Raw genomic sequence first — 15,467 nt, 5'->3', positions numbered from 1 at the left:
CTCCCATAGGTTTTGGGTCGTTGTGTTTTCATAGTCATTTGTTTCTAGGTATTTTTTGATTTCCTCTTTGATTTCTTCAGTGATCTCTTGGTTATTAAGTAGTGTATTCTTTAGCCTCCATGTGTTTGTATTTTTCACAGATGTTTTTCCTGTAATTGATATCTATTCTCATAGTGTTGTGGTCGGAAAAGATACTTGATATGATTTCAATTTTCTTAAATTTACCAAGGCTTGATTTGTGACCCAAGATATGATCTATCCTGGAGAATGATCCGTGAGCACTTGAAAAGAAAGTGTATTCTGTTGTTTTTGGATGGAACGTCCTATAAATATCAATTAAGTCCACCTTGTTTAATGTGTCATTTAAAGCTTGTGTTTCCTTATTTATTTTCATTATTTATTTCATTTATTTTCATTTCATTTATACTACCAAATGTAAAATAGATAGCTAGTGGGAAGCAGCCACATAGCACAGGGAGATCAGCTCGGTGCTTTGTGTCTACCTAGAGGGGTGGGATAGGGAGGGTGGGAGGGAGACGCAGAGGGAGGAGATATGGGGATATATGTATATGTATAGCTGATTCACTTTGTTATAAAGCAGAAACTAACACACCACTGTAAAGCAATTATGCTCCAATAAAGATGTTAAAAAATAAAATAAAATAATTTTAAAAGTCCATATTCAGATATGAAAAAAAAAAAAAGATTAAGACTCTCAACTGACAATGTTAAATTCTACCTGAGTCTTGTGCTCCTGAAAAACAGTGAAAGAAGAATTCCCTCACCCTTTTGTGTTCTGGATAATGGCTGACTGGAAAGAACCACCCCTCCTCAAAAGATTTAGATAAAACTTACCACATACCCCTCTTGTTTACCTACGACAAGGCCAAGCACCTTCAAATTTTCCTTTCTTTGCCTCATAAATGGTTAGCTGAACTGTTTTATCCTCACCAATTAATCAGGACAAAATGCTTATTAACTAGGCTTCGGTTAAGCTTCTCTCCTTCTCCAAGCCCCTGAACTTTGGCCCACCCTCAGCCTGAGCCAGTCAGCATGCAACCCCTCCAGAAAATAGGGCTGGCCTCTCAGTAAAATATTCTCTGATCTATTTATCCGATCATGCCACTCTAACATCCCATTTCCCCATATCCAGTTCTTCCTAGCCTTGTTTACTCCTCTCTATAAAAGAAAACCCTTTTAATCACTTTGCAGTACACCTGAAACTAACACAACATTGTTAATCAACTACACTCCAATATAAAATAAAAATTAAAAAATAATAATACAATAAAATAAAACAAAAAAGAAAGAAAAGAAAACCTTTTTTCCCTAAACCTTGGAGATGCTTGCAGATCTTATGGTCACAGCGTTCTCCCTATTGCAATAGTCCCCCCACCCCCGCTCCTATTTCAATAGTCTCTTTCCTCCCTTACAATAATCCTTTTGAATAAAGTCTCTCCATACTAAGTCCTGATTTGTTTTTATTGACACAATACTGGCCAATACATAAGAATGTCCCCTGAATCACAGATAAGAGGGCTAGAGAAACTTGGTATCTTTTAAATTACCTTTTGATTAGACTGCCATGTTATTAATTACATTGTCTACAACCTCTCATGTAGGTTTAAATCCTTTGGTCTCCTGGAAGATTGTCCCTGTCCCTTTCCCAAAAAATACTCTCATCACACATCACAGATCTCTTGATACTACATGGGTTGCTGGGATGAGAGTTCAACATATATCCACTAAAAGAGTTCAAAGGTCACCTCAGTTATTAAGCAAGATCATATGACTATGTTGCTATGAATCTGCTTACTGATTATGGGTGTGAGGTAATGTAAACTAATTTTTAAGAAAGAAAAGGAAGGAATCTTTAGAAACTGTTTTGAAAAATACCTGGCAAAATAAATGTACTCTAGTTTCCATCTTTCTGTTTAGAGGTAAATTCTGCCCTTAAGGCCTCAAAGAACTTGATGAACAAGTGTGAATGAACAGTAGCACAAAATGACTTCCTGCAGGGACTTCCCTGGTGGCGCAGTGGTTAAGAATCCGCCTGCCAATGCAGGGGACATGGGTTTGAGCCCTGGTCCTGGAAGATCACACATGCCGCGGAGCAGCTAATCCCGTGTGCCACAACTACTGAGCCTGCACTCTACAGCCCACGAGCCACAGCTACTGAGCCCACATGTCACAACTACTGAAGCCCGCACACTTAGAGCTCGTGCTCCACAACAAGAGAAGCCACTGCAATGAGAAGCCTGTGCACGGCAACAAAGAGTAGCCCCCGCTCGCCGCAACTAGAGAAAGCCCACGCAGCAATGAAGACCCAATGCAGCCAAAAATAAATAAATTTATTTTAAAAAATGATTTCCTGCAAAAAAGAGAAAAATAAAAAATCATATATCTGTTTACGAGACATAAGCAATTATATTTAACTACCTTAAGTTATTCTTTCAATGTAACACTCACTTATAGTACGATACCTAATAGACATTTCCCAACTCAGATATATATACAAAAGCTAGAAAAGGCAGTTAATAGATCATAAATCACAGGAGATCATCCAGTCCCTTAACTTTACCTTTGTAGTATAAGAAGGAGAATAGAAATCCAAATTCAAATGTTGTGAAAAGCAGAAAGTTGTTATATGTATTTATTCAAATAAGCCCAATTAAGCAGAACTACTAACATAGCCAGTAATTGCTAATGCTATTAAATACTTACTGTGAGACATTATGATAAACACTCTGACCTGCATTATTTCATTTATTCCTGAAAACTACCTTTCAAGGAATTATCATTCTCTCTATTTTACAGATGATGAAGATAAAAACTTAGATCAAATTGCCCAAGATTCCACAGCCAACAAACAGTGGAGTCAGATTTTGAATTCAGGCAGCCTAACTCAAGAGCCTGTGGTCTTCAGCACCACACAACATTGCCTCTCAAAACAATACTATTGCAAACAAAAACTGTTTTAGCCAGTTCTACACTATGTAAATGTGATAACCAACTTCAGAAATTTAGAATTTCCCCAATTTTTCACAATATCTTTTACTTATATCTGAGTCACATTTGATGAGTGGTTTATTACATTGGTAGTGACATTACATTGTTAGTCGCAATTATTAGTATCTTTTTCATATTGTGAAGTTGAACCGCAAATATTAATATTCTGTCTAATAGAGAGATAGTACTTTAAAATAATTTATTTCTATAAATGTTATTGTAATTACTGTTGAATGTGGTATGCCCAACATTCCTGGAATTCAAAACATGTTAAAAATAAAATGAAACCACATTAAAAATACCTATCTCAGAAGACATTAGAAGGCTGTACAGGTTTCCCCAGCAACCCACTCTAAACTTCTTGGCATAGCACTTACTTACTGTCTTCATTTTTCTTATTGTCTTCATTATTCAACTGGCATTAATCATTTGCCTTGTATTTTTATTTAATTATCACATGTATAGCTCTTACACCAATTAAAGCCTAAATTTCTAAGGAATGGGCTGGTATCTCATCATTCTTTGAATTATTTCTCACAGAACCAAGCACAGTGCTATAGACATATTGTAAAAGAAGGAAAGAAAGAAGGGAGGGAAGGAGAGAGGCAGAGAAGGAGGGAGGGAAGGGGAGGGAAGAGGGAGGAAGGGAGGAAGGAATTCTGTCCCTACTGAGCTTACTCACCAAGAGCTCTTAGGTCATTAAAGTACTTAATTAAGCAGAGTAAGCACGATTTAAATAAATTTTGAAAGGAAGAACTTTCATAATTATTGATCAGATTATCAAAAAGTTGGCAGGGCTCAATCTGCTGGATAAATCAGATACCACATAAGTCTCTCCAAGGTAAGAGAAAAAATAGCACAGGGTGTCTCTTTCCCATAACTCTGACAACAGAATTGTTTCTTAACTCTTTTAATCCTATGACATATATGTGAACTTGCAAGGGAAAACCAAGGAAAGTGAAGAGTTGTATCCCTTTTCTCCAATCCATTCATCCCTCCATCCATGAATTCAACACATATATATTGCAACATGGAGGACACCAACTACCCTAAGAGGAGCCATTTGGGTGTTATGATACAGAAATAATGTCCTTGGAGTGAGTTCAAGAGAGAATAGGGGACAGAAATTGGAGAGAGCCAGAAGAGATGACTTAAGGAGTTATTCTATAAAGGGAAAGAGAAATGAGGTAGTAGCTGAGGGGTCAGAGTGGTTATGAGGTTTTAAGATGGGGAAAGATAAAGAAATGTTCATATGCTAATAGAAATAATCTACTGGAGGAGCAAAAATTAATCATATCGGAGGGGAGAGTTACTGGAACAATATTCTCAAGTAGGAGAAAGGAAATGGGATTTAGGGTAGAAGGGGAGGCTCTGGCCTTAGCTTAGCACATATTCACAGTAGTAGGAGACATGGCAGAGTAACTGGGCATAATTACATGTAGAGTAGGTGAGTAGGTGTGGTCGTGGGAGCTTGTGGAAATCATCTCTGATTGCGTCAGTCTCCTTAGTGAAACAGGAAGCAAAGTAATCAACAGAGAATGAGGATGTGAGAGGAGGAGCTGGAGGTTTGAGGAGAGAGGCATTGTTATAAAATAGTCACCTAGGAGAGTGGAAGAAGTAATAGTCCAATCAACTCACACCTGTCGGAATGGCTATCATCAAAAAGTCTACAAATAACAAATGTTGGCAAGGATGTAGAGAAAAGGGAACCCAAGTACACTGTTGGTAGGATTGTAAATCAGTGCAGCCACTATGGAAAACAGTATGGAGGTTTCTAAAAAAAACTAAAAATAGAACATGATCCAGCAATTCCACTGCTGGGTTTGTATCCTAAGAAAATGAAAACACTAATTCAAAAAGATACATGCACCCCAATGTTCATAGCAGCTCTACTTACAATAGCTAAGACATGGAAGCAACCTAAGTGCCCATCAAAAGACGAATGGATAGGGCTTCCCTGGTGGTGCAGTGGTTAAGAATCCGCCTGCCAATGCAGGGGACACGGGTTCGATCCCTGGTCCAGGAAGATCCCATATGCTGCAGAGCAACTAAGCCCATATGCCACAACTACTGAGCCTGTGCTCTACAGCCCATGAACCACAACTACTGAAGCCAGTGAGCCACAACTACTGAAGCCCACACGCCTAGAGCCCGTGATCCGCAACAAGAGAAGCCTCCACAAGGAGGAACCTGTGCACAGCACAAAAACCCAATGCAGCCAAAAATAAATAAATAAATAAATTTATTAAAAAAAAAAAGACGAATGGATAAAGATGATGTGATATGTGTGTGCGTGTATGTGTGTGTGTGATGGAATATTACTGAGCCATAAAAAAGAATGATATTCTGACATTTGCAACAACATGGATGAACCTAGAGGGTATTATGCTTAGTGAAATAGGTCAGACAGAGAAACACAAAGACTTCATATTATCACCTATATGTGGAATCTAAAAAGAAAACAAACGAATGTATGTAACAAAACAGAGAACAAACTCCTGGTTACCAGTAGGGAGAGGGAAGTGGGGAGGGGTAAAATAGAGTTATGGGATTAAGAGACACAAACAACTATGTATAAAATAAATAAGCAACAAGGATATATTGTGCAGTACAGGGAAATATAGCCATTATTTTGTAGTAACTTTGAATGGAGTATAACCTATAAAAATATTGAATCGCTATGTTGTACACCTGAAACTAATATAATATTGTCATATAATCAACTATACTTCAACAAATAAAATAATAAAATAAAAAAATTTAAAGAATGGGCAAAACTAATAAATGGTAATATAAATTTAAAAAAAATAGAATTAATAGCCCAGGGGAATCTGATATGATCGCTGGACAGCTTGAAGGGTCCCTTTAGGTAAGTGATCATGAATTTAAAGTGAACAGTAATCATGGTTGTGTGTTTTCCTCCAACCATGTTCATTGCAAAAATGCTGAAACTCAGTAGGCAGAGATTTAGATTAAATCTAGGGTTATGATTTAGCCAAGAAAGTAAAATGAACTGAAAAGGTGGTAAGGGAACTGGGGGCAAATGCAAGGGAGTGGTTTTAATTACTGACCATGAAACAAACTGAGTAGGTGGGTGAGAAGTAAGGACAACAGAGAATGGGTGACATTTAAAAAAAATTTTTTTAACTAAAGGTAGGAATGTGATGGCTGGAGAATGCAGCATATTGAGATAACAGAGTTTCAGTTACTGGTAATATAAGACAGAAGCTATGAAGGGAGCAAGTGACTGAGGAAAGGTGAAATTATTGTAGGAGAGGAGGGCAAGAACTGAGAGACCAGATATTCAAAGGATCATCTATGTGAATACTAAAATCACAAGAATTATGACAGAAGTATTGCTAGAGTGGTAGAAAGCCTGGAGCTGAAATTTGCAACAAGGAGTAGTAGTGCATGGTATAATCTGATGTGAGGTGCAAAACTGAAAGTTTTGAGAATGGGAGGAAGAAAAGTCTAGAAACAGCTATGAGAAGCACGAAGGGCATCTATTCTGGCAAAGGTCCCAGTGGTACTAGGAGAGTAAGAGACAAAAGAGCCACCAGCAGCCATATCCTGTATTCTGCCCACCACACTCCCCCCCACACACCATCCTTTCTCATTTTCCTTTGCTTCTTGGTTGTCATCATCTGACTCATCAAAAACTACCAAAAAGAAGTGAGAAAATTCAAAACTCTCTGATACATCAAAGGTATTTTTTTAATATCATGATTGATTCATTCCCCATGTAGATCAAGCTGTTGTATTGTTACTAAATGGTTTTCCAGTCCTTGGCAAAGTACAGAATTTTCAAAATTTTGTAACTTAAAAGATATATGTTAGGGACTTCCCTGGTGGTCCAGTGGCAAAGAATCCGTCTTACAATGCAGGGGACGGGGGTTCGATTCCTGGTCAGGGAACTAAGATCCCACATGCCACGGGTCAACTAAGCCCGCGTGTCACAACTACTGAGTTCACGTACCTCAATTAGAGAGCCCGCATGCCGCAAACTACAGAGCCTACGCGACCTGGAGCCCACGCGCCACAACTAAAGAGAGAAAACCCACAGACCACAAATAGAGAGAAGCCCGCGTGCGGCAACTAGAGAGAAGCTCACGAGTTACGACGAAGAGCCCGCATGCCCCAACGAAGATCCCAAGTGCTGCAACTAATACCCGACGCAACCAAAAATAAATAAATTAATTAATAATAATAAATCTTTAAAAATATATATATATGTTAAGGGCTGGGGTGGGGGGTACTCCTTGTTTGATGTTACATGACATCACAGAATCCATAACAGAGCTAGAATGATCTTAGAAATCTTTCCAGTCTAACCCCTTAATTATTAATTACACATGAGGAAACTGATGCACAAAGAGATTGTGATTTGCGCACGCAAAGTACATAAGAAAATACACAGTAGCAAACTTCAGGTCTCTGACTCCTGAATTCAGGGATAGTTCAGTAAAACTCCATTGCTTCCTAGTAAACAGAGAGGCAGAGCTGAGGCAGAAAACAAAGAGCTTCTGACTCAAAAAGCCCAAAATAAGACTTAATTTTGTTTAGGGCCTTAAGGTTTACATTGCGCTTCCACAGTTGCACCTTCTCCCTTGATGAATTATCATCACCTCCACAGAATAACTGACTGCTTCTCAGAGGGACATCCCCTCACAAAGTACCTTCCACTCTTTCCTTCCACACCGATTCCCTCACGAGCTGCCTCACTCACTCACTCTTCTCCACTTTTGTTGACGGCACACGTCCATTAAATGCAATTGTATAACCACGTCACTGCATCTACTGATCACCCCCAATCGCCACCTTTGTTTAACAAATATTAAGTGAACATCCACTTCATGCAAAACCCCGCGCGGTGGAGGATTCCAAGGGGCCCTGCTCTTGTGAAGCTTATGACTTCTTTGGGAAGAAAAGCAAGTAGACAAGTAGACAAGAAAACCACCTGCGAAGGTGGCAACAAGTGCTCTAACGGAGGTCTAACTGTATGCGAAGGAGCGGGGAAGCCTCCCCGCCACAGTGACCGCCACCCTCCGAGAACCACCACCATTTCTGAGGGACTGCCGGCTCCGGCCCAGTCATCCCTCACTCTGCCCCTTGACTGTCCGCCTCGTCACCTCACTGCCCTTTCTGGAACCTTCACTCATCTCCGGAACTGTTCTACTTTGTACCTCACACCGCGTGGCCGTCTTCTCTCCCTCAGCCTCAGAGGCTGTTCCTCCCCATCGCCTTAGCGGGTCTCCCCTCCCCACCTCTGTCCCCTGAAGGTCCCACCGTCTGCCCCCTACGACTCCCCAATCTGTCCCTCGCTCCCTCAGGTGTCTGCGGGTCCTCACGCGGGTGCTTCAGCTCCTCGGCCCCTCGCGCGGCGCGACGCTCTCGCTCCACCTCCTTCCCGGGCTCTGGCGCAACGAAGCCCCGCCCCCGGGTCACCTGACCGCCCTGATGCTCCGCCCACTGAGCACCCGGCGCTGGGTGATTGCGGGACCCAGGCTTCCTCGGATGCCGCCGCCACGGCCGCCTTGCAGGGGCTCCGGGGCTCCGGGCAGCGGCTGAGGTCGCCGCCGCCTCCGCCCGGACTAGAGAGCGCTGCGGCCGCACCCGTCTGCCCCACCTCATAAGGGCCTGTGACCTCACCCGGCCGGGGGTCGGCGGCCTGGACACGAGTGGCGGGGCTCATCTCCGAGCTTTCCCTCCTGCACCCTGGACCTCGATTTCTCCCTCCATCCTACACGCTCTCTGCTCTTCTGGTAGCTGTGTTCATTTTCCGGTCCGCTATCCTTCCCCATCTGATCCCATTTCAATGTTATCTTCTATCCATCCTTTGAATACCTCCCGCCCTCCCTTTCTTCTAAAGCATTCCATCCTCCTTCGCTTCTATTACTTAGTAATGGACAGTGGCTCCAAGCCGTTTGTCCCACAACCTTACTGAGATTTGTTCTAGGCTGCCCTTCCGAGGACTAACTCTACTTTTGGAACAGATACTTTGTTTTTTTGCTGAAAATCAACTTTTCTTTTCATGCAGATGAACTGATATTGGTGAAAGAAAATACACAAAGCAATTGTTCATGGCTTTCCGCAGGAGTCCCTAAAACGTCGTATAAATCCAATTCGATGAAATTAATCGTCTTTAAGGTTTGTTAAAGTTGTAAATGCTCTGTCAAGCAGAGTGTTTTGAAAATAGACCACGATTTAAAGTATCTTTTCTTTACAAACATATAGGTAACATTGTTCACATTGATCGATCCAACGTGAGCTCTCTCCATTATTTACATGCGGCGAACAGCATGTGCTTTAGAGGCAGATGTATCCAAATTCAAATCCTATTTATTCATTGCACCTGGTGGGGCAAATTACCCATGCTATCTAAGTCTTAATTTTCCCTGGATTGTGATAACTCAAAACTGTATGTGTAGTACCTAATATGTTACCATAGTTAATTCCTTCAGGGATACTGCTATGATCATTTGTACCTTAAACCCTGCTCTGTAGGCTTTCTTTAGTACGTTCAAAATGTATACAGTTTATCTCCCTAAATAGTCCATATGTAATCTGAGTGCTGAGACCATGTCTTTTATTTCTGTAAATACCCGACTCTCCATTCCCTACTTCCCCACCCCCCCACCTTGTTTACAGTCACCTCTATTAATGACTCAGCCCATTTTCCACCAATTCATACAGCATCAGTTCCAAATGTGTAAGGACTCTAATGGCTGCAGTCTGTACGCTGATCAACAGACTATGAATGCTTTAAAAATCTTGAACACTTGTAGTTTTTTTAGCACTACATCTATTCATGAGCTAGTTAGGTACTGTATCAGTCAGTTTCATAGACCCCCCCCCCCACAATAGCACCAACTATATATTAGTTAGGATTAGATTCTTTTGCCAGTAACAGAAAATTCCTAAATAATAGTTGACTAAGCAAGACAGAATTTTGTTTCTCTCTCACATTCAAGAGGTTCAGAGATAGTCACTCCAGGGCTAATGTGTACCATAGTTGCAGGTACATAGGCTTCTTCTATTGTATTGTTCCACTGGCTTCTGTTCCAGGGGTGATTTAATGGAGCTACCTCAGGGTATCTTTCAATCAGACTAAAGACTCTAAAAATTTTAAGGTTATGCTTCTCAGATCTTCTCATTTAAACAATAGGGCTTCTAAAAAGCTTAAGGCTTTTTTCCTTCGGCAGAAGCTCAAGGTAGAGAAAGATTTATCTCAAAGATACTTATGGATATATGGCTTTTAACTCATGGACTGAACCCCAGTAAGATTCACAGGAAATTCACAATTTTTAAAGAGAATTGTACTGTCAGAAACACTGCCAGCTTGGCCTCAAAGAGACAGAGAGAGTACAGAAAGAAAAGAGGCCTTTGGACCCTCATGTTCTATTAGCAGGGAGCAGGCTGAGAAAACTATTTAGGTGCAAACCATGGGCTACCTTTCATGAAAAACGGATGACTTAGAGGCTGTAACAAAGAGCCTACAGGGTAGAACCTAGAGCCAAGGAGAATTATTCTGAGGCCTTGAAGGTGGAACTGCAAACCTGTACCTGAGTGAATTTGAGAATTGCAATGGGCCAGGAACTTCTGCGCACCTCCTGTTTTCTGTCTGTTGGAACAGGAGTGTCTGTAGTAGTTATCCCATCTGTCCCACCATTTTACATTGGTTGTTGTAGGAAGGAAGCATATAGCTTCTTTAGTTCACAGGACTTCAGATTGAGAGGTACTCAAGTAGCTGTATATAAGGAATTCACCCAAGAAGCCTATCTACCCCTGGATGTATTTAGAGGATAAGACTCTGGACTTTGAGCTGATGCTTGTTAGTCTGCGACCTTGGGAGCTTCCTGGGGTGAAATCTGAAACCAGCCCCCCACATGAAGGGCAGGGAGAGACCAAAGAAAGAGGCAGACCACTCCACATTGGTAGGTGGCAGGTTTAATAAGCAAGGGAACTTACATACGAGGCTTGTCTTGGGAGGCTGCAAGACAAGTAGATTTCTGCACCCACCCACCAGAACCCTGAAAGTTTATATAGAGGCTCTGGGAAGCAGGGAGGGGCAGTATAGCAGTAGAGGATTAAGAAGTACAAACTATTATGTATAAAGTAAGCTAAAAGTACAGCACAGGGAGTATAGCCAATATTTTAAAATAACTATAAATGGAGTATAACCTTTAAAAATTGTGAATCACTCTATTGTAACTTATATAATATTGTACATCAACTATACTTCAACAAAAAATTTTTTTTTAATTTTAAGTTTATATAGAGGCTTTAACTAGGTTCAGTCATATATACCATCTGGACAGTCTCAACAACACCTTACTGTCTCAAGGCTACATCCTTGAAAAAGTTCCCACTGTGGAAACAGTAGGCAAAATGTACATTCCAAGGACAGGCGAGGAAGTGAGGAAGCTCCAGTTGGCCAGGTTCAGCTTGTGGGTCATCCAGCAGTCTCATCTTCTTGATTACCTCCTCCAACAATGCTGTAATAGGGTAAGACTTGGGGGGCTTGGGAGGGGTGAGTTTATTTTGCATGTGGGAGGACTATAAATTTGTGACCACGGGACTTCCCTGGTGGACGAGTGTGTAAGACTCCACACTCCCAATGCAGGGGGCCCAGGTCTGATCCCTGGTCGGGGAACTAGATCCCACATGCATGCCACAACTAAGAGACCACATGCCACCACTAAGAGACCACATGCCACAACTAAGAAGTCCACATGAACAACTAAGAAGTCTGCATGCTGCTGCAGCAAAGAGCCCAAATGCTGCAGCTAAGACCTGGCACAGCCAAAATAAATAAATAAATAAATGTTTTAAAAAAATAATAATTTGTGACCAGAGGGTGGACTGTGATGATTTTTAAAATATGTCCACAAATACTTTGATGCTTGTATTAGTTTTCCATTGCTACTGTAGCAAATTACCACAAACATCATGGTTCATGGTAAAAAACAGCAATTTTTTACCTTACATTTATGGAGGTCAGAAGTCCTAAATGGGTCTTACACGGCTAAAATCAAAGGCTGCATTCCTTCTGGAGGCTCTAGAGGAAAATCCGTTCTTACCTTTGCCAGCATCTAAGGGCTGTGTTCATTCCTTGACACATGGCCATATCACTCTGACCTGCTTCCATGATTACATTTACTACTCTCATTCTGATCCTCTTGCCTTCCTCTTATAAGGACTCTTGTGATTAAATTAATTCTACCCAGATAATCCATGATAATTTCCCTATCTCAAGATACTTAATTACATCAACAAAGTTCTTTATTCCATGTAAGGTAGCATATTCACTGGTTCTGGGGATTAAGATATGGATATTTTTGGCTGGGGGTGGGAGTGGTCACAGGCAATGGTTTTGTCTACCACAAAGTTTTTCTTTTCAAGAAGAGGCATCTAGTTCCCTCCCCTTGAATGTGGGCTAGATTTAGTGAGCTATTTATGATAAAGAGTATGGCAGAAGTGATGATGTGACACTTAAAAAAACTAAGTAATAAAAGACATGGCAGCTTTCTCCTTGCTCTCTCTTGGATTACTCACTTGTGGAAAAGCCAGATGACATGCCACGTGAACACTCAAGCAGTCCTATGGAAATGTCCTATTGTCGATAGCCAGCATGGAACTGATGCCTCCTGCCAACAGCCATGTGAATAAACCATCCTGGGAGAGGATCCTCCAGCCCCTTTGAACCTTCCGTTGACTGCACCTCTGGCCAACAGCTTGACTACAACCTCTTGAGAGACTCTGAGACAGAACCACCCAGCTAAGCCATTCTTGAATTCCTGAACACAGAAACTGCAAGATAGTGTTTGTTGTTTTAAGCTGCTAAAATTGTGTGGTAATTTGTTATACAGTAGTAATCCCCTAGGTCACATCTTGATCCATGATGTCTGCTTACAGTCTAGCCATTATCTCTACATTCCAGCCTGCAGGAAGAAGGAAGGGGAGAAGAAAGTCACGCTCCCTCCCTTAAGTGGCACTTTCTGGAAGTTGTGTGCACCTCTTTCATTAACATCTGTCAACAGATGGCCATCACACACCTAGCTTCAAGAGAGGCTAGGAAACAGTATTTATTCTGAGCAGCCATGTGTCCAGCTAAAAATTAGGAGTTCTAGTACTATGTGAAAAGGTGAAAACAGATACTGGAGCACAATTAGTAATCTCTGTCACAGTGGGTGATTATAAGGGTACCGAAAAGTAAAGTCTGGCATAGATCCATCAACATTTTTCCTTTTTCTTAACAAAATATTTCCATCGGCCATCACATGATATTTATACAGGCATTCACTCTGACCTCTCCAAAGAATCATGCCTATTGTGCTTGAGTCACAAAAAAACTAATATATTAGGTAAAACACAATGAATTGTGAAACTTTTTCCTTTCAAAGATATTTTCAGGGACACTGTTAAAGAATAATTTACAATGGAGGTTTTGCCTAAAGTCTCTTAAATTTCCTAAATGTTGCTTTCTAGATACTTACATTCCGTGTGCATTCTTTGGTGTACTGTCAGAAAATACACAGCTAATGAAAAATATTTCCTCTATGCAAGAGGCTGGAGAGACATCACTATGACATTAGCAGCTGCAAGGAACACAGTCATGTTCCTGATCTATAATTTTCCTTTCACACACAATCCATTCTTGGATACCCACAGTAAGTGGATTTTTAAAATTTTATTTAACAGCATGGTTAACCCCGATCAAAAGGTTTAAAACTGCCTCCTTGTGTGCTTTAATCAAACTAAAACAAATTAGGAAAATGTATTTCCAGAATATATTATATTACAAAACCAAGTAGAAATTATTTTTCAACAAGTATTAAATAGCTTATTTGCAAAGCATATATTATTGTTTCCTTACATCATTGTGAAAAACGAGGGCATTGTAATTCCAAGAGAATCTGCTTATAATTGGTCCCAGTGGTCATTAGATGTCTATTATAATAGAATTCAAGCTACAGAGGTCAAGAGTTAAAGGATTACACGTATACTTGACATATTGCTTTCCATCTCATTTTCACATAAAGTCCTCCATTTTCATCCATTTAGTCATCAGTTGCCATGACGTAAATAAAACAATGAATCTTACAAAATTTCACCATATAAGGACTCAGTCTAGGTTCACATAATCTTTTTATGATGACATGTACTGTATTGTGTTTTTAAAAATGTACATTACGTAAGGAATGTAAGACTCAAAGGCAAAGATAATAAATGTTCTATAAAGTACTTCAATGCCACACTGTCAGTGCTTAATAAATTTTAAATAGCAAAAAGTGAAGTTACAAATTCTAAAGTCTTATTCTGGCATCCTATTGGATGATACTGTTAATAATTAAGATTTTGATCCTATCTCCTGTGAATTAATGCAGTAAGAGTATTTTTTTGCCTCAGCTTGGTACACACAAAAGGTTTTCTTCTATGCCAGCCAAGTATCCTGTTAGCGTTTTTTTTCCCTGTGATTCTGATCTATTCTTTTAGTTTTTCATGGGAATTTGTGGCTGTGAGTGAACCCAATAAGCCTGTGATTACTTAACTTGGAAAATGGATTGAAAGTAGACTTTCATTTTGTGTGGGTAGATATTTGGTTTTCTTAATCTATCAGCCAAGGTATGTTCTTAATCCTTTAGTAACTGAGCTGACTTATTGTAAACTTCTTTCTAAGCCAGAAAGGATAGGTATGTGATTCCTTAAATCAGTGGTTCTCAAACTTGAGCATGCAAAAAAATCACCAGGGGGACTTAGATCATCTGGTCCTAGGGCCGACACTTTGAAACCCACTGCCTTAAATAAAAGTTGGAGTTTGGAAGAAGTTGATTCCAAGCTTCATGGATGACTTTGAGGGGTTCAAGACTTCAGTGGAGGAAGTCATTACAGGCGTGCTGGAAATAGTGAGAGAACTAGAATTAGAAATGGAGCCTGAAGATGGGACTGAATTGCTGCAATCTCATGATAAAACTTGAACAATGAGGAGTTGCTCCTTATAGATGAGCAAAGAAAGTGGTTTCTTGAGATGGAATCAACTCTGGGTGAAGATGCTGTGAAAATTGTTGAAATGACAGCAAAGGGTTTAGAATATTACACAAACTTAGCTGATGAGAAAGAAGCAGCAAGGTTTGAGAGGACTGACTCATTTTGAAAGTTCTACTGTGGGTAAAATGCTATCAAACAGTATTGCATACTACAGAAAAATCATTTGTCAAAGCAAGAGTCAATCAATGTGGTGAACTTCATTGTTGTCTTATTTTAAGAAATTGTCACACCCTCCCCAGTCTTCAGCAGCCACCACCCTGAACAATCAGCAGCCATCAGTATTGAGACAAGACCCTCCACCCGCAGAAAGATTAGGACTCGCTGAAGGCTCAGATGATGGTTAGCAGTTTTTAGCAATAAAGCATTTTTTAATTAAAAAATAAAAAAATAAAAGTTGGGCATTTAAATGG

The 15,467-nt window shown here is 40.3% G+C and overlaps 1 protein-coding gene across 1 annotated transcript in view; it reads right to left on the bottom strand.

Annotated features, from left to right (window-relative positions):
- EFCAB13 (EF-hand calcium binding domain 13) overlaps positions 1–8,640 on the bottom strand; it is a 34,218-nt gene extending 25,578 nt beyond the window's left edge. The window contains exon 1 of the mRNA XM_073797023.1: positions 8,358–8,640. Coding sequence (XP_073653124.1) covers positions 8,358–8,640 — 283 coding nt within the window. The remainder of the gene's footprint in view (positions 1–8,357) is intronic.
- Positions 8,641–15,467: the final 6,827 nt, after the last annotated feature.

This window comes from Tursiops truncatus, chromosome 20 (assembly GCF_011762595.2).
Source record: "Tursiops truncatus isolate mTurTru1 chromosome 20, mTurTru1.mat.Y, whole genome shotgun sequence".
Taxonomy (NCBI): domain Eukaryota; kingdom Metazoa; phylum Chordata; class Mammalia; order Artiodactyla; family Delphinidae; genus Tursiops; species Tursiops truncatus.
Note: the sequence above shows the minus strand (reverse complement) of the source record. Positions and strands in the feature narration are given on the sequence as shown.